This window comes from Podarcis erhardii (assembly GCF_964252035.2).
Source record: "Podarcis erhardii genome assembly, chromosome: 9".
Lineage (NCBI taxonomy): Eukaryota > Metazoa > Chordata > Lepidosauria > Squamata > Lacertidae > Podarcis > Podarcis erhardii.
Window position 1 is genome coordinate 77,125,103 of NC_138512.1, and position 25,111 is coordinate 77,150,213.

At 47.2% G+C, this 25,111-nt stretch overlaps 1 protein-coding gene across 6 annotated transcripts in view; it reads left to right on the plus strand.

The window, feature by feature from the left end:
* LOC309350175 (PC-esterase domain-containing protein 1A-like) overlaps positions 1-25,111 on the plus strand; it is a 52,105-nt gene that overhangs the window by 7,847 nt on the left and 19,147 nt on the right. For 2 of the 6 annotated variants that reach the window (XM_081876935.1, XM_081876931.1), the window contains exon 2: positions 69-172. The exons of 1 other annotated variant lie outside the window; for it this stretch is intronic. Coding sequence is in view for 3 of the 5 variants with exons in the window: in XM_081876931.1 (XP_081733057.1) it covers positions 69-172 (104 nt within the window). In the remaining 2 variants the exon portion in view is untranslated. Of the gene's footprint in view, positions 1-68; positions 173-197; positions 561-1,126; positions 1,148-8,884; positions 8,909-25,111 lie in introns of those variants that run through there. 3 more of the 6 variants (XM_081876936.1, XM_081876934.1, XM_081876933.1) reach the window with 3 other exon arrangements.

Sequence of the window (25,111 nt, forward strand, 5' to 3'; positions counted from 1 at the left end):
CGGTTTCCTTTCCCTTTGCTGAGGCAAAAACCTCCCGGATTTCTGACTTGCTTTTGTTTTCTTTAAAGGCGGGAACAAACAGTGGCTGGGAAAGGCTTTGCTGAAAGCGGGCACCAGTTGCTGGAAATTCCCAAAGTGCCCAGAGCTCTCCAGGAGCATCTCCAAACGGAAAGTAAGAGCGCGCACCTGCTTCCCACGCGTTGCTTTTTCGTTTTGCGCGCTTTGCAGGAAAACTCCGCGAAGTTTGCGGAGCTGCATGGAAAGGGGACCGACCTCCGAAGTCCTCGCCTCCCTGGCCCTCAGACCGTCCAATCCAGCTGGGGCTGGCCCGGAGTGGCGTCTCGGGGAGTGAATGGAGGGGCGGCTTGGCGCTTTGCTCGTCTTCCTCGGGGAAAAGTTCTCCTCCTGCGGCTCCCGGGCGCATCTCTCTCTGTCCGCCTGCGGGGCTTGGGCGCACCGGGCGGGGGGCGTGCTGCTGCTGCTGCCTGCCTGCGTGCGGACGCGCGCTCTTGTCCCTGCTGGAGCGCCTCCTGCCAACTCGGGCAGGCAGCCTGTGAGTGGTGAGAAGGGCTTGGCGGGGAGGCGTCGTCTTGGCCGGGGCGAGCTGGGCGCTGCAGAGCTCTGGGTTCGAGTGTCGCGCTCCGGGCCGTGGACGCGCAGGGTGGCCAAAGGGAAGGGGGGTTCCGTCCCGGGGAGAGCGGCCTCGGGACCTGTAGAACGAGAGAATGGTAGCGTTGGAAGGGACCCCCATAGTCCAACCCCTGCCGCCACTTTCCGAGGGCGACTCTGGAACTCCCTGAGACTGGAGCGGCCGCCGCTCGGGATGGCTGCCTAGGTCTGTTCTGCGCATCCAAGGGGACATGGCAGGAGCTGGTCTAGCCTTGTGGGGTTCGCGTTTTGGCTTTCAAGGAGGTCGTAGGCGGGCTGTGTCCGAAACATGCCCAGGCGACTCCCGAAGCATTGCGGCAAGCGAGTTCTCTTATTTGGAGATGGGAAAAAGGACGTTGTGGGTTGGAAAAGCGGTGGTTTTGCGGGACGGGGTTTGCGAAATTTAAGAGCAGAGGAACTACGCGGGGCAAATGCTGCGAAGGCCAGAGGAGAGGTCCTCTTTGGGACCAGAAATTGGTGAAGTTGCAGGAAGGAAATGGTAGGAACAAACGAACAGCTTTCCAAATGGAGAGATGTCTTAAAAGGTAGAAAAGGTAAAGGAGCAGTGGACGGTTAAGTCCAGTCAAAGGCGACTATGGGGTGCGGCGCCCATCTCGCTTTCAGGCGGAGGGAGACAGCGTTTTCCCACGGTTTGGGGGGGGGGGCGTTGTGCGTTTAAATTTGCTCTGAAACGATGCAGAGTTCCTAGTGAGCAGTGAGGTGGCCAAGTTTGCTGATGATGCTGAACTGTTCTGCGTCCTTACAACATACCTTACTGCCTCCCTACCTTTCCCGCCCCCTGGCCACAGTGATCCATGGGATGGTCACCTCCAGGCTTGACTACTGTAATTCGCTCTACGCGGGGCTGCCCCTGAAACTGTCGCACAAACTCCAGCAGGTGCAGAATAATAATAATAACAATAACAATTTATTATTTATACCCCGCTCATCTGGCTGGGCTTCCCCAGCCACTCTGGGTGGCTTCCCAAAAAATATTAAAATACTGCAATACATCAAACATTAAAAGCTTCCCTAAACAGTGAGACTCCTCACGGGGTCCCTGCCATGGGAGCATCAGGAGCATATTCACCCAGCGCTTTACCAGTTACACTGGCTCCCAGTGGAGTATAGGGTCAGGTTCAAGGTGCTGGTCTTGCCCTTTGTGGCTTAGGGGGCCCTCGTATCTACGGGACTGCCTCTCCTGGTCTGCCCCCCAGAGGTCCTTAAGGTCCATGAATAACCATAGTTTGAGGTCCCGGGCCCTAAGGAAGTCAGACTATCCTCCACCAGGGTCAGGGCCTTTTCAGTGATGGCTCCAACCTGGTGGAATGCTCTGTCCCATGAGACCAGGGCCCTGCAGGATTTAACCTCATTCTTTTGGGCCTGTAAGACAGAGCTATTCTGCCTGGCCTTTAATTTGAATTTTAGACTGATCAGGGAAAGTGTTGCTTCCAGTTTTCGCCTCTCGTGCTTGCACAGATGTGCAAAATGAGATCATGCGCAGAAGCGGCGAATTGCGACCCGCGCGGGTGCAGACGCAGGTTGCATTCCTTTCATGTTGCGAACGGGGCTCCGGAACGGATCCCGTTCACAACCAGAGGTACCACGGTATAGCCAAATATCCAACTCTCCTTCTGTATGGGCAATCTATCTGGAAGATAAATTGTTAGTGATCTGACATGGTTACGCTCCCTGCCTCTGTTCCTTTCCGCTCCCTGTCTCTTGTTAAGTTCTTGTGACTTCTTTGACGGCATGAAGAACAGCTTTTAATGTCCTAATTAGTTGGGAGAAAGTGATAGTGCTGGTTACCTTCTTTGATGTTGGACATTGTTTTGAGAAAGTAAGGCATTGGGAGGGGGCGGCTAAGGAATAATCTGCACGTAGCCAGTAATGAATGATCATCTGCACGTAGCCAGTGGGGCTGGCCACACAGGCTAGCTATCTATAAATCGGATGGTTTGGGGCAGAATTGGGAAAAGCTCATGCAAGGACTGATCTGGCCACAGTGATGGGAAGTCTTGCTTCTACACATGACTCTGGCTAAACCATTTTAAGCTGAGACATTCCTTCATCACCCTAGAATGTTCAGTTCACATTGAGTTCATGAGACATCGCATCCTGACCTGTTCTTAGTGCTTGGTTGACCACATCTACGGATGAATGCTATATATTAATCACTAGTAATAGTTTAAGTCTTGCTATATCAATCACTAGCAATAGTTTAACAAGGAGGTTTTCATGCCTGTCCAATTCTGTGTTCCCTTTCCCAGCCTTTGGTCTATTGATGATTAATGCCTGTATGCAACCCTTGTATTGTATTTGTGTTAACCAATCAGCAACAAAGCACATATGTGGCAATGCTGTAATATTCAATAAAAGGGACTCCCCGAGACATGCTCGAGAGATGCCTCCCATATGACACCCACCACTCGTCTGTCGTTTATTTCAACCCAACACCACAGGGCCTTGCAAACTGTGGCAAACTTTGCCGCTTTTTGAGGGCTTCCAAATGGCAAATTGAAGTGCTTGCTTGCTATGACTATTTCCTTGCTGTTTAGAATACAGTGGTACCTCTGGTTACATACGCTTCAGGTAACAGACTCCGCTAACCCAGAAATAGTGCTTCAGGTTAAGAACTTTGCTTCAGGATGAGAACAGAAATTGCATGACAGCAGCGGGAGGCCCCATTAGCTAAAGTGGTGCTTCAGGTTAAGAACAGTTTCAGGTTAAGAACGGACCTCCGGAATGAATTAAGTACAGTGGTACCTCTGGTTGCGAACGGGCCGGTTTGCAACATGAAAAGAGCACAACCCGCAGCGGCGTGTCTGCACATGTGTGGGTTGCAATTCGCCGCTTCTGCGCATGCGCGAGCGGCGAAACCCGGAAGTAACCCTTTCCGGTACTTCCGGGTCGCTGCGGGACGTAACCTGAAAGAACGTAACACAACAACAACAACAACAACAACAACAACAATAATAATAATAATAATAATAATTTATTATTTATACTCTGCCCATCTGGCTGGGTTTCCCCAGCCACTCTGGGCGGCTTCCAAAAGAATATTAAAATACTGTGATACATTAAACATTAAAAGCTTCCCTAAACAGGGCTGCCTTCAGATGTCTTCTAAACATGAAGCAGACGTAACATGAGGTGTGACTGTACAGTAAAATCTTTAATCATCTCGCTCACTTGTGCTTTGTATTGCTTCCGAATCTCATTTTAAAAGAACCACCTTGTGTTTGGCAAGACCCCTTCCTTGGAGGTTTTTGAGCAGAGGTTGGGTGGCCATCTGCCCTGGATGCTTTAGCTGAGACCCCTGCTTTGCAGTGGGTTGGTCTAGAGGACCTTTGGGGTCCCCACTAGCTCTGCAATTCTATGATTCAATTATTATTATGGTAAGAGCTACTGTGTCATTTACAGCTGCGTGACAGCTTTTGCAAAAAAGGGCTTGAAAACTTTTCTTTCCTCACATCCCTTACTGTGGAGGTCCTCCAAGAGAGCTTATGGTTTAGTTGTGTACTGGTTGTTTGGGTCTGTGGTTTTTGAGCCTTCAGTAGCTCCTTGTTTCCTCCTTTTGGTTGCAATTTCCTTGAGTGCCTCTACCTTTCTGCGTTTTTCTTTTAACCTTGCCATGACTGTTGAACAAAAGGCTTCCGAATTCCTTATTTCTGTAATTCTGATTGAAACCAAAAGTTAGTTTTGGACGAACCCAACTTCTCTGCTAAGCATGCTAAAGAAGTATTTATATTTCAGCGCTGGGGTGAGGGGCATGCAGTGCTTTGCAGAGAGAGGCACAGAACTACTAAGTCCCTGCCCTCAAGGCGCCTGCAACCGAAAGCACATTTATATTATTTATTTCTCGGGATTTATATGCGGATCAATTGGAACAAAGCCTCAAAGCTGCTCATGAAAAGAATAAAACAATAAATAACCTGTTTTAAAAGAAAGAGTTAGAGGATTGGAGGAGGAGAGGTAGGCAAATACAGCATCTCCAGCAAAGGATTGAGGGGAATAAGCCAGAGGTCACAGATGTTTGGAAAGTTGATCTGTCTTTAGGTTAATGTTATTTTAGCTTTTTGGACGACTTAAGTCATTGTTTCTTAGGGATAATTTAAATTGTTTAATCTTTTCTTGTGAACTGCTTTGAGGTTTTTGTTTTTTACAGTCAGGCATTGCATAATTTTTTATGAAATTAATAATGTAAGTTTTCTGGGAATGTGTTTCAGACGGAAGTCACAGGTGGATCTGTCTATCCTCATGCATAATCTTATATACCTGTGTCTTATACATCTTTACCTGCCTTTTCTCTAAACTAGAAAGCCCCCAAATATTGCCATTTTTCCTTACAGGAGTTTCTGTCCATTTCTAACTTTACTACACCCCTTTTGAAGATCAGCGAGCATTGAACAGTATCCCATACGTGGTGGAGCTATATATTTGCATTGCAATATTGTTTGCAATGTTTGCTTTCGGTTCCTTTTACTAATGACCAGTAACCTTTTTCACAGCTGCTATAAACTGGGCTAACAGTGTCATTCATCTGCCCACCATAATATATCCCCAAGTTCCTTTTGCTGGTCATTTGCTGACAACTGGGAGCCATCAGCGTACATGTGAAGTCAGGATTTATTTATTTATTCAGTCATTCATTTATTCCAAAAATCTGCACCTCTTTAGGCTTGCTTAAACAATGAGCCATGTTTGGCAGGTTTAATGCCAATTATCTCTCCCCCTCAAAAAACCCCCAACGGTTTAGAGCGATCCTTGGGCATCTGTTTGTTTCCCTTTTTAATCAAATTATTCAAGATTGTTTCCTTCGTGATCTTGGCTGCTTTGCTGCTAAACCCCTATCGTCAGCAAATTTCTAGTGTTAAAAAGCACTCGGCAGTCCTAGAGCCGAATAAACACTTGGCTTTTGTTCTGGTACGTATTTTTGGTCCCGGAAGTTTTCAGTTTTGTCTGCTGTTGTGGTTGCTGCCCTCTGCAGATGAGACACTCTGCGGAGGAGCGTGGGTGTTAAACTCTGCCTTTAAGGCAGATAACGGTTTTGGATTCCGGCTTTGCAAAACAAGAGGCGATTGAGCTTGTATCCCTCGACGCTGCTGGTCTGATTTGTTAAGGATTTGACTCTTCACCTGTTCGTTCAGTCCCACATTCCCCCCCACCCAACTTGCTTTTTGCAAAAAAATAAATAAAAATGCTTCCCCATTCCCTCTACCTGTGCATTACAGCAGAACATGAGTCTGCTTCTTTCCTGATGGTGACATAACAATGGAGTGAAACATCTTTAAAGTCGACTTCATCGCATTCTTTGTCTCTCCATTGATGGCTCAATCTGGAGGGTTTGTTGCTCCAAGTGTTTTGAGAATTTTAAGGTATCAAATATAGAATAAATGTTCATAAACGCACACATATCTAAATGCATGAACCATGTGTCTGAAATAGTACAGGAGAGCAATCCTGGAGCCATTTTGACTCTCCCAATGACCTCAGATATTCCTCTACAGTCAGGGAGGCAAATGGGGAAAGCCTTCCCATTGTCTTTATGCTTGCAAATCCTGCCTTAAGGACGTATTTGTGTATGAATAGGGTGAGCTTGTGACCTGGATTCAGGAACTAAAGTATTAACCATCACAAAAGAATGGCCAGGCTTCCCAGGTAGAGCAATCAGTGACCATTATCAGGTATCCTGGCAGGCAGGATTTCTGCTGTAGACCGCCTCCTTCTGTGGTGTATGCATGATGTTTTGAGGGTGGTCTTGGGCTACAGGGTGGGCAGTTTCAAAAGTCTATATAAGAGCTTGCGCACCATTGTTCAGGGTTCTTCTTCCTCCTGCATGTGGTGAGGGGGGACCCTGTTGAAACAGTTCCTTGAATAAAGATCAGGCTTACTAGCCACCTTGCTTCTCAATATACAGTGGTACCTCGGGTTACATACGCTTCAGGTTACAGACTCCGCTAACTCAGAAATAGTACCTCAGGTTAAGAACATTGCTTCAGGATGAGAACAGAAATCGCTCAGCAGCGGCGCAGCAGCAGCGGGAAGCCCATTAGCTAAAGTGGTACCTCAGGTTAAGAATAGTTTCAGGTTAAGAACGGACCTCCAGAACAAATTAAGTTCTTAAACCGAGGTACCACTGTATTCTGGTTGGCTTCTGTTTGCTCCTACCAATAGGGAACCCATATAAGGACTCTGTGTGGGCTCCGGAATACCCCATAAGGCAGGCATAGGCAAACTCAGCCCTCCAGATGTTTTGGGACTACAGTTCCCATCATCCCTGACCACTGGTCCTGTTAGCTAGGGATCATAGGAATTGTAGGCCGAAAACATCTGGAGGGCCGAGTTTGCCTATGCCTGCCATAAGGGAGAAGGAGCAGTTTTTCTTATAACACAAGTTTGCACTTAGATCGATGTCAACCCAAGGGGTGGTGAGCCTGGATGTTCATGGGCAAACTTGTGTTATAAGAAAAATTGCTCCTTTCCCCTTGTGGGGTATTCCGGACACCTTGTGTCATTTTGGCGATCCTTGGGGGGGGGGCATATTGCTCAATCATCTCTGCTCCTTCTAGCAGTGGCTACCTGCCAGTATGGTGTAGTGGTTAAGAGCGGTGGACTCGTAATCTGGTGAACCGGGTTTGCATCTCCGCTCCTCCACATGCAGCTGCTGGGTGACCTTGGGCCAGTCACACTTCTTTGAAGTCTCTCAGCCCCACTCGCCTCACAGAGTGTTTGTTGTGGGGGAGGAAGGGAAAGGAGAATGTTAGCCGCATTGAGACTCCCTAGGGTAGTGATAAAGCGGGATATCAAATCCAAACTCTTCTACCTGAGCTTTCGGGTAGCGGAGAGCCTTACCCAGGAGGAGACTACCCAAGATCGTAGAGCTGGACCAGGGGCTGTGAACTTCCAGCCTGCCAGCTGAATTAGACCTAGAAGGGGTCCCAACTTGGCCACGAGGAGGCTGGTTTCGCTAAACCAAAACCCACCTGCCCTGCACGGTCAACCATGCCTTTATCTCCTGTCTCCATTTCAATTGCCTTAGTTGCTGTTTTGACTGTTTTAACTGATGTGCTCTTGTTAATGGACTTGCCTGTTGACCATTTAGAATACAGTCGTACCTTGCAAGTCGGACGGAATCAGTTCCGGAAGTCCGTTCGACTTCCGAAAAGTTCGGAAACCAAAGTGCAGCTTCCAGTTAGCTGCAGGAACCGTTAGATGTTCAGGTTCCAAAATAAATGTTCAAAAACTAGAACATTCACTTCCCGGTTTTGATTGTAACGGGAGCTGAAACGTTCAGCAACTAAGCCGTTCGAGATCCAAGGTACGACCGTACAGTGGTACCTCGGGTTACATATGCTTCAGGTTACAGACTCCGCTAACCCAGAAATATTACCTCGGGTTAAGAACTTTGCTTCAGGATAATAAGAACAGAAATCATGCTTCAGCAGCGCGGCGGCAGCGGGAGGCCCCATTAGCTAAAGTGGTGCTTCAGGTTAAGAACGGACCCACGGAACAAATTAAGTGGTACCCAAGGTACCAGTGTACATGTTTTTGTTTTAATGTTTCTATGTTTGTTGTGTGTTTCAATTATGCATGGCTATTTTTTTAAAAAAATAGTTGGATTTATGCGCCTAGACAGTCTGGAAGCTATTTGGATAACTAAGCAGTGTACAGATAAATGTATTGCAAAATGATGCCAGTCTAGACAATGAGTTAAAAGGTAAAGGGACCTCTGACCGTTATGCCTAGTTGCGGACGACTCTGGGGTTGTGATGCTCATCTCGCTTTACTGGAGCAGGGACTGAGCAACGGGAGCTCACCCCGTTGCGGGGATTTGAACCGTCAACCTTCTGATCGGCAAGCCCCAGGCTCTGTGCTTTAACCCACAGCGCCACCCGTGTCCCTAGACAATGAGATAGGCAGCACCAGTGCCACTCCCAATCTGCGTTGAAGCCCCAAAGTTGGGTTCAAATTCTAGGGGTTTACATGCATGAGGTGGTTGCTAAAACCAATTGGCAAATTAATAACCAAGACAGTGTTTCTCCAGCTTGGGTCCCCAGCTGTTGTTGGACTACAACTCCCATCATCCCTGACCTGCTAGCTAGGGATGATGGGAGCTGTAGTTTAACAACAGCTTGGGACCCAAGTTGGTGAATCGCTGCATTCAGGTCTCGTGGTCTGGGCTGCGTGCCAACAATACTTTTAACTCTGCAGTCCTGCCAATAATTCACAACTGTGTTATGCCTCTGGAATGCAGCAGGTACGAGCAGCTCCTGTTAGGAATTTGAACCTAGCAAATATAAACAACTGTCAGGCCTGAGAGAGAGAGGTGGGGGGGGGGGTCTGCTTCTCTAACAACCCACATTTAACAGTGGCAGGAAGAATTTACTGTGCCAGGCCAGCTACGCCTCTTGGAATTACAATCCATCTTATAGTGTGTTTCCAATACAGTAAATACAGCGGTACTTTGGTTCTCAAACGCCTTGGTACTCAAATAACTTGGAACCCAAACATGGCAAACTCAGAAGTAAGTGTTCCAGTTTGCGAACTTTTTTTGGAAGTCAAACGTGCTCCGTTTTGAGTGCCACATTCAAATAGTGTTTCAAATAGTGTATATTATTTCAGAGATGGCAAATATACATGTCCTTTAGTTAGCCAACAGCTAAATTGAACAGGGAGAACAAAAATACATTTATGATTTCAATTTTATTAAATGTTTTATCAACAAAAACAAGGTGGTTAAAGAAGTGATATTTGTTGTGGAAAACATTCTGGCACTGCTGATTAGCATGCAATCACTAAGCTAAGGGTGGCTTAATATGTTTGAAACAGTATAGTGGTACCTTAGTTCTCAAATGCCTTGGTATTCAAACAACTTTCGAACATGCTCCATTCTGAGTCTTACACTTCCAGTTTGAGTGCCACACTTCTGTTTTGAGTGTTACGCTGAGGTCTGTTTTTGCAATTTATTTTGCGTTTTTGTTTTTGCGGCTCTTTTTTGTTTTGTTTTTGTGACTGTGTGGAACCCAGTTCAGCTACTGATTGATTGATTATGTGACTGCAGTACATTGTTTATTGCTTTCATTTTATGGCTCAGAGGTCTCGTTAGATAGTAAAATTCATGTTAAATTGCTGTTTTGGGGGTTGTTATTAGAAGTCTCGGATGGATCAATCCATTTTGCGTTACTTTCTATGGGAAAGCACGCCTTGGTTTTGGAACAGGCTTCTAGAACGGCTTAAGTTTGAGAATCAAGGTACCACTGTAGTATTTATTTCATAAAAGGCACACAGTGCTTGGTTGTAAGAAAAAAATCAACCCGCAGAGTGGTTTACAAAGAAAGACAAAACAACAAAATGATCAATAAGAGGCTTAAATAAAACTAATAAAAATCATTACTATTTTTTTAAAAATTAAAAAGGTTAGCATTTACTGTCTGTCTGCTGATTGGCACTGACTTCATGTCTGTTCGATTGGCTCAGCGACCTTGGATCCCTTTGTTTCAACCTCAGGTTGGATCATAGAATTGCAGAGTTTGAAGTTTCTGGCATGTGGCAGCCCTTCCGATATCTGAAGATGGCTATCTTGTCTCCTCTCAGTCTCCTCTTTTCCAAGCTAAACATTCCTAGCTCCTTCAATCGTTCCTCATAATACTTAGTCCTTCATCCAAGCCCAGGACAGACCCCTGCGGCACCCGACTTGTCACTTTTCCCCAGGACCAAGTGTCAGGGATGATGGGAATTGTAGTCCACAACAGCTGGAGACTCAAGTTTGGGAAACCCTGGTCGGAAAGTATGAATACATCATCCCCCACCGTTGTCTATTGATCTTCATTCTTAATTTATTTCTGCTTTTAACTTTTTTTGCTAACCTTTTTTGATTTTGTATTTATTTATTGTTGCAAACTGCTGCGATGTATCTTTATGATACAGCGGTACATAAATATTTGTTTTAGGAATAAGTAAGTAATAAAAGACATCCTGTGCTTCTACTGGACAGGGATAAATTCCAGCTGTGGCTGGGGGCTTAAAACAGCCCTCCCTTTAAAAAAATGCAATCGGGAAAATTTGCATGGGGAAATTCTTAGCAGGGATTTAATTTCACATTGGTGAGTAATAACCTGATTAGCCAATATTCCGGGTGCCACGTTGGGGACACTGATTTAAAATCTGGACTGGGGATTGTATTGGGAAGGGCACTGAGAGTGGAAACTCTCTCTGGAAGTACTTGCAGTATAAAAAAATAATAATTGTTTAAGGTGGTCTAGGGATACAGACACCCATCAGACAAGTCTGGGCTTGTCCAGGGCTTAGTTTCATTGCAGACAGGCTGCTGTTGGGCTGGATAGGTGCCCAGGGTCCTGCGGGTTTTTAAAAAGTGCAAACTCTGGTATCTTGTCCAAACAGACATGAAAACACTACCAAGCCCAGCGGTTCCCTTCGGTTGCAATAAACTCATCCTCAGTGCCCCCTGCCCTACCAAAAGCACTGTTCAGAAAAGTGGTTTGCACAATCCACTAAGTAAGCTAAGGAGACTGCAAAATTAAAAGCAGAGGCTACTCTAATCAAAAAAATTCCATCTGTTTACAGTTGGTCTCCAAGATAAATTATAAATTTCTCCTATTCCTTATTGAGGTTTTGGTCTTCTGGTCAGTTTTGCCATTTCAGCATAGTCCAATAATTCAATTTGCCATTCTTCTCTGGTAGGGACTTTATCTTCTTTCCATCTCTGGGTCAGAATATCGTTTATGTACCCGTGTGTGCGCGCCCACTCTGTGTATTTATGAACATTTTTGGGTTATGACACCTTAGAATTACGGGGGGGGGGGGGGGCGGATGCGGCGGGGATGCTTTGGCCGTTTCTCGGGGAAAGTGGGATATGCATGGCACCCGACTGCAAAAGTGGATGGGACCACTGGACCTTTTTAATGGTTGTATAGAAGAGGAGATTTCAGCGAGTGCATCTTGCCATGCCTGAAATTGCCCTCAGTTTGCATGGCCATCTTTTGGGGGCCTGTTTAGGGAAGCTTTTCATGTTTGATGCATTACTGTATTTTAATATTTTGTTGGAAGCTGCCCAGGGTGGCTGGGGAAGCCCAGCCAGATGGGCGGGGTATAAATAATAAATTTATACTGCAATGTGCTCTACGTGGGGCTACCTTTGAAGGTGACCCGGAAACTACAACTAATCCAGAATGTGGCAGCTAGACTGGTGACTGGGAGCGGCCGCCGAGACCATATAACATTGGTCTTGAAAGACCTACATTGGCTCCCAGTACGTTTCCGAGCACAATTCAAAGTATTGGTGCTGACCTTGTGAGAAGTCGTTCGTGGAAACAAACAGACAAAGGACTTCAATATAAGGTTAACCCTTTTATTAGTCGCGTTTGCAAAGGCGGACCCTCCGTACCCGTAGATACGAAGAGCCTCGATCAGGCGTAAGCGCAGCAGTTTTATCCCTACAGCTGCCGCCCCTCTCTCAGAGGCTTGGCTTACAATCTACTTATCAGAGTTCAACACATTTCTAATACATTGTCCACTCTACACTAACCACTTCATCTATTATCAGATATGGGCCTATGCCCCTTGGATTTCTTTATCCTGTGTACGCAGTTCATGGGGACTTTCCAGACTGAGTTTGAGGCACACCCTTGCTTGTAATTTTTCTTTATTTCTTAATCTCACAATCCCCCCTCTCTTTTATACCTTGCCTCAAACTCACATAGCTGCTCCCAGTGATTTCTCTCCTCCTCATTTGTCGGTATGGGTTCGTATCTCATTGCCTGGATGATAGTATGTGTATTTCTTTTCATTTCTCCAGACCTCAGTGTAATTTACCTCGTGAGCCACCCAAGGCCATTGGTCTCCCATGTTTGTTCCTCCACACACGAAACAATTCCTCACAGTTAACTCTTTGGCGATGGTCTCAGCCAGGCTTAAAAACATGTTATGGGCTCTTGGGGGTAGGGGTAAGTTGTTTAACTGCTGTATTTCTTCCTCGAAGCTCTCATATACTGAAATGAGCTTTTTGCTAACTTTTGTGGTATGTATTTTTATGATCAGATACCCATAAGGATCCCTTCCGGTTCCATCTATCCCCAAACCAAAATGAATATATTTGGGGCTAGCGGAAGGACGTTCCTTAGCCCATAAACATACAGGGTTGCATTTCCCCGAAATACAGGCCGTTAAAGCCGCCCCCTTGGTGATATTGATCCCCTCTGGGCCCCGATATGGGGGTGTCCCTTCCACCTCACCGGTATACCAATAATTTGTCGTCCGAGTGGCCCCTACATTAAAACCGGCAACCTGCTGGGACAGGTACTTATTCTTTTGGAGATAGGATCTCTCCCAGCTTAATGATCCACGGGTGACTCCAGCTTGATTGTTAGGCCCTTGCCCCTTGGCGATGGCAATGCACGCATCAAAGCAAACATGTATCTTCGCTGTGCCCCTGGTGGAGTTATGGGCTATATATCCCTGCCTAGTTTGTGCTAGGGAAAACATGGACGCTCTCTCGCTTGCTTTGTTTGCTGTTCCCCCTTTATATCCATATCCATATATGCTGGACGTAATGGGTCCCACTGCTAGGGGCTCGTAACATTCTGTCTTATTTTCTCTAGTTTTGCATCTAAAATATTGGGTCTGATTATGGACACAGGGATCTAATTTTTTTCACACATTCTAGAGCAACGTTGTAATACATTAGAGTTCGTGTAATCATAGTCCCAGTCTTAGTAGTCTGGATGCACTGGTCACAATTCTGAATTTCTTTGGCCGTGACACCCCTTAACATGATCAACAGGCCAATTCCCATCACTACTTTCTTTACTCCCTCCCTTGTCATTGTTTCTGTCTTAATTGGTCCACTGCTTGCACCACTGTAGGGGTTCTAGTCAGACTACAATGGACCTCTCCTTCTAAGGTGATTGTACAATATTGGATAATTATGTCCTCTATGAAGATTATGTTACATAACCTTGTACAATGCACGCATAGTACACAACACTCACAATGGGCACAACAACAACATTCATAGAAGCACTTGCAATCACAGAATAGGCACATTAAGGTCAGCGTTTGAGTCCTCTCTGGTTCCTGGTTCCCTGATTGGTAAGCGTCACCTTTAGTGCGTTGTCTGAATCAACAGATACCCTCCAATCTTGCGGAGCTTTCTTGACCCTATGATAGTGCGTCCACCCGTGCTCTCTGGTCCTTACTGCAGATTCGGTGGTAAGCAGTACCTGGAACGGACCTTCCCAAGCAGGTTGTAGCTTCTCCGCCTTCCACGCTTTTATCAGGACCCGGTCACCAGGCTGAAATGTGTGCTGATGTTCCAATAGTGGAGGACGCTGGACCAAAACGCCACGTCTATGAAGAGACAACAAAGACTGGGAGAGTGACCGCAAATATTTTCTTAGGAACAAATCTTTAAATTCTACCAGGGGCTGACCCAGCTGGGCTAGGTATGGTCTTCCCATCACCAATTCGAAGGGGGAGAGTCCCAGGTCCTTTCTTGGTGCTATTCGTATTCTTAACAAAGCCAGGGGAAGGTTTTTCGTCCAGGGTAGCCCATTTTCCAAGTATAATTTAGTTAATAATAATTTATAATAATAATAATTTATTATTTATACCCCGCCCATCTGGCTGGGCCTCCCCAGCCACTCTGGGCGGCTTCCAAAAGAATATTAAAATACTATGATACATCAAACATTAAAAGCATCCCTAAACAGGGCTGCCTTCAGATGTCTTCTAAAAGTCTGGTAGTTGTTGTTCTCTTTGACATCTGGTGGGAGGGCATTCCACAGGGAGGGCGCCACTACCGAGAAGGCCCTCTGCCTGGTTCCCTGTAACTTGACTTCTCGCAGTGAGGGAACCGCCAGAAGGCCCTCGGTGCTGGACCTCAGTGTCCGGGTAGAATGATGGGGGTGGAGACGCTCCTTCAGGTATACTGGACCGAGGCCGTTTAGGGCTTTAAAGGTCAGCACCAACACTTTGAATTGTGCTCGGAAACGTACTGGGAGCCAATGTAGGTCTTTCAAGACCGGTGTTATATGGTCTCGGCGGCCGCTCCCTGTCACCAGTCTGGCTGCTGCGTTCTGGATTAGTTGTAGTTTCCGGGTCACCTTCAAAGGTAGCCCCACGTAGAGTGCATTGCAGTAGTCCAAGCGGGAGATAACCAGAGCATGCACCACTCTGGCGAGGCAGTCCACAGGCAGATAGGGTCTCAGCCTGCGTACCAGATGGAGCTGGTACACAGCTGCCCTGGACACGGATTTAACTTGTGCCTCCATGGACAGCTGTGAGTCCAAAATGACTCCCAGGCTGCACACCTGGTCCTTCAGGGGCACAGGTACCCCATTCAGGACCAGGGAGTCCTCCACACCTGCCCGCCTCCTGTCCCCCAGAAACAGTACTTCTGTCTTGTCAGGATTCAATCTCAATCTGTTAGCCGCCATCCATCCTCCAACCGCCTCCAGACACTCACACAGGACTGTCACCGCCTTCACTGGTTCTGATTTGAAAGAGAGGTAGAGCTGGGTATCATCCGCATACTGATGAACACCCAGCCCAAACCCCCTGATGATCTCTCCCAGCGGCTGCATGTAGATGTTGAAAAGCATGGGGGAGAGGACAGAACCCTGAGGCACCCCACAAGTGAGAGCCCAGGGGTCTGAACACTCATCCCCCACCACCACTTTCTGAACACGGCCCAGGAGGAAGGAGCGGAACCACTGTATGACAGTGCCCCCAGCTCCCAGCCCCTCAAGACGGTCCAGGAGGATGTTATGGTCGATGGTATCAAACGCCGCTGAGAGATCCAGCAGAACCAGGAAACAGCTCTCACCTTTGTCCCTGGCCCGCCGGAGATCATCAACCAGTGCGACCAAGGCAGTTTCAGTCCCATGATGAGGCCTGAATCCCGACTGGAAGGGATCCAAATGGTCCGCTTCTTCCAGGCGTGCCTGGAGTTGTTCAGCAACCACTCGCTCAATCACCTTGCCCAAGAATGGAAGATTTGAGACTGGGCGATAGTTGGCCATCGTGGCCGCATCTAAAGATGGTTTTTTAAGAAGTGGTTTGATAACCGCCTCTTTCAGTGGGTCTGGGAAGGCTCCCTCACGGAGGGAAGCATTCACCACCTCACGAAGCCCATCACCCAGTCCTTCCCGGCTAGCTTTTATAAGCCAGGATGGGCAAGGATCAAGGAGACAGGTGGTTGGTTTCACTCGTCCAAGCAGCCTGTCCACATCCTCGGTGGTAACAGATTGGAATTGATCCCATGCAATTTGACTAGACAGGACTCTAGCACTCTCCCGCCCCGGCCCTGCTCCCACGGTGGCGTCTACCTCTTCCCGAATCTGAGCGACTTTATCTGCAAAAAACTTTGCAAAATCATTGCAGGAGATCATGTGGCCCGTACTGGGCCCCGATGTAGCAGGTGGTTCCGCTAAATTGCGGACCACCTGAAAAAGTCTCCTGCTGCTGTTTTCTGCAGATGCAATAGAGGCGGCGAAGAAAGTTTTCTTCGCCGTCGCTACCGCCACTTGGTAGGCTCGACATTGAGCTCTAACCTGTGTCCGGTCAGCTTCAGAATGAGTTATCCGCCACCGGCGCTCTAGCCGTCTCAACGATTGTTTCATTGCCCTCAGATCCGTGGAAAACCACGGGGCTCTCCGGGCTCCATGCAATCGGAGAGGGCGCTTCGGAGCCAAACAGTCAATAGCCCTGGTTAACTCCACATTCCAGCGGGCCACCAGGGAATCAACTGAAAGGCCATCAACATGGGATAAAGCATCCCCTACCACTCTCTGGAAACCATTTGGATCCATTAAGTGGCGGGGGCGGACCATCCGAATCGGTCCCACCTCCCTGCAGAGGGGAAGGGTCGCGGAGAAGTCCAGTTGCACCAGGAAGTGATCTGACCATGGCACTTCTTTTGTTTCACTTTTAGTTAGTGTCAGATCACCAACATCCGTAGAGGTAAACACCAGGTCCAAGGCATGTCCGCGGCTATGGGTTGGGCCAAACTTATTCAGGGACAGCCCCATGGAGGCCATGCTTTCCACGAAGTCCCGAGCGGCCCCTTGTAAGGTCGTGTCGGCATGGATATTAAAATCCCCTAGGACAACCAAACTAGGCGTCTCCAGGAGAACATCCGCCACGACCTGAAGCAGCTCGGGCAGGGAATCCTTGGTGCAGCGGGGAGGTCGGTACACCAAAAGGAATCCTGTACTGCCCCTATTGCCCAACTTCCAGAACATGCACTCAGAAAACTGGGTCTTCCCAATAGGACGCCTGGTGCAAACTAATGACTTCCTAAAAATCACTGCAACCCCCCCTCCCCGCCCACAAGGCCTGGGTTGCTGTGCGTAAGAGAAACCTGGTGGACAAGCAGCGGCAAGGACAGGCCCATCTGCTTCATTCAACCAAGTCTCTGTTACACATGCCAGGTCAAATCCTCCATCCATGATCAGGTCATGGATGGCAGTGGTCTTATGAATCATTGACCTGGCATTGCACAGCAGCACCTTCAGGTCATGTGGGTATCCCTTGCTGATTCTAGTATCCATCTGGTCAGGACCAGACCTGGAGGCAGGGATAGTCCTCAGACAACGACTAAACCTGCCTTCTCTGTAATGACATGGTCTGGTCTTAGCGTAACTCCTCCTCCTACCCGAGATCACTGAGATCGGTTGTCCCAACGCATCCCCCCCTGTGGAACATGCCGCAGCCATTTTGTTGGCTGGGACCCACTCCCCGGCAGCCCTGACCCCTCCCCTTAAAAACAAAGTAAGGCATTAAAACAATGAAAACAAAACAAAAAAGAAACCCAAAAAAACAATACAAATAAAAAACTGTAAAAATTACAATCCATCAAAATCAAACAAATTCCCAACTAAACATCCATCCCAGCCCCACCCCACCCCTGCATATACAATAATAATAATCACAATAATAATAATAATAAAGAAATAAAAAGGAAAAGGAAAATTTTAAAACATTTTAAAAGGAACTCTGCACCCCTCCGGATCCCCCTGGGCCGCAGCAGCAGTGACAGCAATCGTCCCTGTGAGGCCTGTCAGGCCCCGCCCCGGGCCAGATGGTGAGTGGCAGGAGGAGCAGGGCCCTCAGACACCCAACAGGAGAGTCCTCCTGGGCAGCAGAGCACAGCAGTCCTTATGGGCCTTCAGGCCCCGCCCCGGGCCAGATGGTGAGTGGCAGGAGGAGCAGGGCCCTCAGACACCCAGCAGGAGAGTCCTCCTGGGCAGCAGAGTCCAGCAGTCCTTATGGGCCTGTCAGGCCCCGCCCCGGGCCAGATGGTGAGTGGCAGGAAGGAGCAGGGCCCTCAGACACCCAGCAGGAGAGTCCTCCTGGGCAGCAGAGTCCAGCAGTCCTTATGGGCCTTCAGGCCCCGCCCCGGGCCAGATGGTGAGTGGCAGGAGGAGCAGGGCCCTCAGACACCCAGCAGGAGAGTCCTCCTGGGCAGCAGAGTCCAGCAGTCCTTATGGGCCTTCAGGCCCCGCCCCGGGCCAGATGGTGAGTGGCAGGAGGAGCAGGGCCCTCAGACACCCAGCAGGAGAGTCCTCCTGGGCAGCAGAGTCCAGCAGTCCTTATGGGCCTTCAGGCCCCGCCCCGGGCCAGATGGTGAGTGGCAGGAGGAGCAGGGCCCTCAGACACCCAGCAGGAGAGTCCTCCTGGGCAGCAGAGTCCAGCAGTCCTTATGGGCCTTCAGGCCCCGCCCCGGGCCAGATGGTGAGTGGCAGGAGGAGCAGGGCCCTCAGACACCCAGCAGGAGAGTCCTCCTGGGCAGCAGAGTCCAGCAGTCCTTATGGGCCTTCAGGCCCCGCCCCGGGCCAGATGGTGAGTGGCAGGAGGAGCAGGGCCCTCAGACACCCAGCAGGAGAGTCCTCCTGGGCAGCAGAGTCCAGCAGTCCTTATGGGCCTGTCAGGCCCCGCCCCGGGCCAGATGGTGAGTGGCAGGAAGGAGCAGGGCCCTCAGACACCCAGCAGGAGAGTCCTCCTGGGCAGCAGAGTCCAGCAGTCCTTATGGGCCTTCAGGCCCCGCCCCGGGCCAGATGGTGAGTGGCAGGAGGAGCAGGGCCCTCAGACACCCAGCAGGAGAGTCCTCCTGGGCAGCAGAGTCCAGCAGTCCTTATGGGCCTGTCAGGCCCCGCCCCGGGCCAGATGGTGAGTGGCAGGAGGAGCAGGGCCCTCAGACACCCAGCAGGAGAGTCCTCCTGGGCAGCAGAGTCCAGCAGTCCTTATGGGCCTTCAGGCCCCGCCCCGGGCCAGATGGTGAGTGGCAGGAGGAGCAGGGCCCTCAGACACCCAACAGGAGAGTCCTCCTGGGCAGCAGAGCACAGCAGTCCTTATGGGCCTGTCAGGCCCCGCCCCGGGCCAGATGGTGAGTGGCAGGAGGAGCAGGGCCCTCAGACACCCAGCAGGAGAGTTAAGTGTTTTTTAATTTCTGCATTCGCCCTTTCTACCTTCCCACTGCTTTCAGGATGCCATGGTGTGTGGAGGTCCCATTTAATCCCCAGGGCTACCATCACTTCTTGTAACACTTTCTGGGTAAAGTGTGTGCCTCTATCTGAATCTATGGCCTCGATTATACCAAACCGGGGAACGATATGTTCTAGAACAGCCTTAGTAACCACCTGCGCCGTCGCCTTCCTGCTAGGGAAAGCCTCTATCCACCCTGTGAGATGATCCTTGAACACCAATAAATATTTCTGCCCCCCCCTTTCGGGTAGTTCAGTGAAATCTACCTGCACTCTTTGGAAAGGCCATACTGCTAACGGCCTCCCTCCTCTCTCAGTTGTTTTGGCCCTGGTCTTGTTTACTTTTTGACATATCAAACATTTCCAGGCTATGGCATGTGCCATAGGCCACATGTCCTTACTTCAATATAGGGGTCTTACCATATTGATCATTCCGTTACCTCTAAGCCCCTTACCAACTCGAGAGCCCGTATCAGGGCCATGATTTCACATTTCTGAGCCGACCAGGTTGCCGGCAAAGCCCCGCTTTCGAGAATTTCCCCATCTTCTTTAACTATAGCGTATCCTGATTTTCTCCTCCCTTCTTCAACATAACTTGAACCATCAGTGTACCATCTTTCTCCTTCCGCCAGGGGCACTTCTGACAAATCTTCCCGGACTTTTGACATTAATTGTATAGTACTCATACAGTCATGTTCATCTGGCTCCCACTCTTTTCTTTCCCCGATCAGAAACTCAGCTGGATTTAAATTTCGGTCAGTTCCCAGAGTAATATTGGGGCTTGTCCTCAAAATAGTTTCATATTTTACTAAGCGACTGTCCGTCATCCAGGTGGAGGCTGCCCCCGTCATCACAGTAGATATTTGATGTGGGCTATGAACTATTAGGGCCCCTCCAAAAGTCAATTTTCTACTCTCAACCACCAATACAGCCGCTGCTGCCACCGCCTGGATGCAGGTGGGCCATGCCCGTACTACTGGTTCCAGGGTTTTGCTAAGATATGCAACTGGCTGATATCGCCCCCCTCTCTTTTGGGCCAAGACCCCTACAGCAGTCTGGGAACCGATCGTTACATACAAGTGGAACGGTTGCTGAAGATTGGGCAATGCTAAGACCGGGGCCCCGATCAGTGTCCTTTTTATTTCTTCCCATTTTAATCCATCCTCCTGTTCCTCTTATTTTCTGTAAGGTACTTTTTCAATTGTGTCATCCAATACCTTTCAGTCTCCCCCTCAGGGTTCCAGTTGTACATTTTGTCCGACCCTATAGGGTATTTTGGCCAAATCACCCTACAGAAGTTAATCATAGTCACTTTTGACAAACCAACTGTATATTGTCTCATATAATCCTCATTCCATTGTATTAATACTTGCCCTAATGGACTATTAGGGTCTATAGGACCCTTCACATTTATCTCCTTCTGTCTCTTACTCTGACCCTTACCCATGGTTTACAATGTCTCCAACTTCACTCTCTATCACAATCACACGGAATCGCCTGGCCGCTTCCCTCGCGGGATAGACGGAACCGCAAGCTAATCCTCTCGTCAGGGCAGAGCCCTGATCCACACTCACGCGTCCGTATGGAACCTCTCTTTCACTCAAGAGACGAGTCTCTCACCCCCGCCCCGTAACACAGTTTACAAAATTCTCACGTCTACTCACCCAATACAGTCCAGCGCCGCTTCTCGCGACTAGTGAACAGGCGGGCGTCCCCGCTGGGCTCTCGCGGTCCCTGACCGCTAATAATCGAGACTGTCTCTTTAGAACTTCTGGAAACTGACATAAATAGAAAAGCTGTTTTGATTTTTGTGGATGCAGAGAAAGCCTTTGACAACATTTGTTGGAGCTTTATGAAGAGGAATCTCCAAGGGATGGGGGTAGGCAAAAACTTTGAAAATGGTATAAGTGCAATTTACTCTGAGCAAAAGGCCAAACTAATTGTAAATGGTATGGTTATGGACGAAATTCCAATAGAGAAAGGGACACGACAGGGATGCCCAATTTCCCCTCTATTGTTTATATCGGTACTGGAGGTTTTCCTAAATATGATTAGAAGAGACCAGCTGGTTAAAGGTATACAGGTCGGAACTAAACATTATAAGTTAAGAGCATTTGCAGATGATCTAGTCTTGACATTACAACAGCCAGAAACCAGTACAAAAAGAGTTCTGGAACTTATTGAAATATTTGGTCAGGTAGCAGGTTTTAAATTAAATAAACATAAGACAAAGGTGTTGGAAAAAAATCTTACGGTGGGGGAAAAAGATAGTTTTCAAAGAGAAACTGGTTTGGAAATTACTAAAAAGGTAAAATATCTGGGGGTGAATTTAACATCTAAGAATGTGAACCTATTTAAAGACAATTATGAGAAATGCTGGGCCGAAGTGAAGAAAGATTTCGATATATGGTCAAGATTGAGACTTTCCTTGTTAGGCCGAATTGCTGTTATTAAGATGAATGTATTGCCGAGATTGTTGTTTCTGTTCCAGACATTGCAAATTCTAGATAAGATGGACTGTTTCAAGAAGTGGCAGAAAGACATATCTAAATTTGTCTGGCAGGGCAAAAAACCCAGAATAAAATTTAAGATTTTGACTGATGCAAAGGATAGAGGGGGCTTTGCCCTGCCGGACTTAAAACTTTATTATGAAGCAGCAGCTTTTTGCTGGCTGAAACCATGGCTACTTCTTGAGAATACAGACATTCTGGACCTGGAAGGTTATGATAATAGTTTTGGTTGGCATGCATATTTATGGTATGACAAGGTAAAGGTACATAGAAATTTTAAAAACCATATTGTTAGGAAAGCATTGTATAATGTATGGAATCGATATAAAGATTTGCTTGAAAGTAAAACCCCCAGGTGGTTGTCACCAATGGAAGCCAAGGCGGTAAAAAGACTGAACATGGATACAGATTGGCCAAAATATTGTGAAATTATAGAATATGATGGTGAAAAGTTGAAACTACAGAGTTTTGAGAAATTGAAACCTAAAGTCCGAGATTGGTTACATTATTTCCAGATCAATGAAACTTTTAAGCAGGACAGAAAACTAGGATTTCAGAAGGAGAGGTCAAAGTTAGAAACAGAATTGCTAGAACCCAATACCAAGAATTTGTCTAGAATGTATAATCTGCTGCTAAAATGGAATACACAGGATGAAACGGTTAAATCAGCTATGATTAAGTGGGCACAGGATATTGGTCATGATATTATGTTTGCTGACTGGGAGCAGTTATGGACCACAGGTATTAAATTTACGGCATGCAGTGCCCTGAAAGAGAACATAATGAAAATGATCTATAGGTGGTACATGACTCCAGTCAAGCTTGCAAAGATATATCATTTGCCCAATAACAACTGTTGGAAGTGCAATGAATGTGAAGGAACTTTTTATCACCTTTGGTGGACCTGCCCAAAGATTAAGGCCTACTGGGAAATGATCTATAATGAAATTAAGAAAATCCTTAAGTGGACATTTGTAAAGAAACCGGAGGCTTTTCTCCTGGGCATGGTCGGCCAATTGGTACCAAAGAAAGATAGGACCTTTTTTATGTATGCAACAACAGCAGCAAGAATCCTTTTGGCGAAGTATTGGAAGACTAAAGAATTACCTACTCTGGAAGAATGGCAGACCAAGGTGACTGAATTTATGGGACTGGCAGAGATGACCGGCAGAATTCGTGACCAGAGGAAAGAGACAGTGGAGGAGGACTGGAAAAAATTTAAAATCTATCTTAAAAATTGTTGTAAAATTTCGGAATGTTAAGATGTCAAGGGATTGGATACAAAGAATTACAGCTATAAATTGAAATTTATAAAATAGAATTTTTTTAAAGAGAATTAAATATAAAAATGGGATGAAGAATTGCTAAAAATTTTAAAATATGGATGCAGGGAAGGGGAGGTTTGGGGAAGTCGTGTTATGTTTATTTGTTTTTTGTTTATGTTGTAAAATCAATAAAAATTATTTAAAAAAAAAAATAATCGAGACTGTCTCTCCCACCTATATTGAGTCCTGTCTTAGCCCTTGTGGATCGCTATGAACAAATCCCGGCCCCGAGCCACTCTGAAAGGACGGAGGGGCGCCTGCCCGGGGTCCGAGTATCGCTCAAGCCACCCGTCAAGAGCCCCACGTTGGGCGCCAGAATTGTGAGAAGTCGTTCGTGGAAACAAACAGACAAAGGACTTCAATATAAGGTTAACCCTTTTATTAGTCGCGTTTGCAAAGGCGAACCCTCCGTACCCGTAGATACGAAGAGCCTCGATCAGGCGTAAGCGCAGCAGTTTTATCCCTACAGCTGCCGCCCCTCTCTCAGAGGCTTGGCTTACAATCTACTTATCAGAGTTCAACACATTTCTAATACATTGTCCACTCTACACTAACCACTTCATCTATTATCAGATATGGGCCTACGCCCCTTGGATTTCTTTATCCTGTGTACGCAGTTCATGGGGACTTTCCAGACTGAGTTTGAGGCACACCCTTGCTTGTAATTTTTCTTTATTTCTTAATCTCACAATCTTGAAAGCCCTAAATGGCCTCAGCCCAGTATACCTGAAGGAGCATCTCCACCTCCATCGTTCTGCCCGGACACTGAGGTCCAGCTCCGAGGGCCTTCTGGCAGTTCCCTTTTGCGAGAAGCCAAGTTACAGGGAACCAGGCAGAGGGCCTTCTTGGTGGTGGCGCCCGCCCTGTGGAACGCCTGCCCTTCAGATGTCAAAGAGAACAACAACTACCAAACTTTGAGAAGACATCTGAAGGCAGCCCTGTTTAGGGAAGCTTTTAATGTTTAATAGGTTATTGTATTTTAGTGTCTTGTTGGAAGCCGCCCAGAGTGGCTGGGGAAACCCAGCCAGATGGGTGGGGTATAAATAATAATAATAATAATAATAATAATAATAATTATTATTATTATTATTATTATTATTACTCAGGGTGGAAGATACCCACTGCATGTCCAAACCCCTGGTGCAGTCCCTGGCATGCCCAGTTAAAAGAACAAAGGAACAGATAATGATATGATTTATATATCTATGCTGCTATTTTATGAATGAAAAGCAGCTCATCCCTCTTGTTGTTGGCATCTGTCTGTCTCAAACATCTCTCAAGACGGATGGATGACAACATGTGGGATTTCGTTCTCCAAGGTTGCAAAGTGGTTTATAAACAATAAATAGCAATAAAATTCTAGAACATCACATTGATGACGTAAAGCATATAGAACAATTAACAAATAATCAGTTAAAACAACTGAAATCTGTGACAAAACAACTAAAACAATAAGCTAATCAGCACAATTGCAACATTATAATGTAAGGCTCACAAGATACTACAGCATTCCTAATCTCTGAAATAATATTAACAGCATTAACTAAACATAATCTAAGCACAGTTGCATTCTAAGCAGAGCACACTTTTTATCGTTTGTACCTTTTAGTGCAAAGAGGCGTTTGTATATGTATTCGGACCTTAAGTATTTTGACATCTGAATTAACGTACCATTTGTTATGGGCTGTGGCCTGGGGGAAGCAATTCAGGTAATCAGATTCCTTTGTGTGGTTAACTTTCAATAACTTGAGCATTTAGTCTCCCTCCCCACCCTGCTGACGACCTGAAAGTTATAGAGTTGGAAAGATTAGCAAAACTGTAGAGTTGGAAAGATTAGCAAAACTGAAAATGCTACTGTTAGCAGCTGGTCACTGCAAAAATGTGTGTGTGTGTCTTGTCTATATTTGTATATATTCAAACTTTGCATAGAGGCGATACAGAGTTTGTCATTTACATTCTGGGGCCTTTCAGCTGATGCACACACCCTCCTGCTTTGTACGTTCCTGGGCAACGCTATTACTCTTCCTGCATTTCCAGTGGGCTCTGATAAGGAAAAGTCCTGGGGTGTGGATTTACTCTGTCGGCGTGGCACTCCCCACGGGTCTCTCTGGTCAGCAAAAGGAGG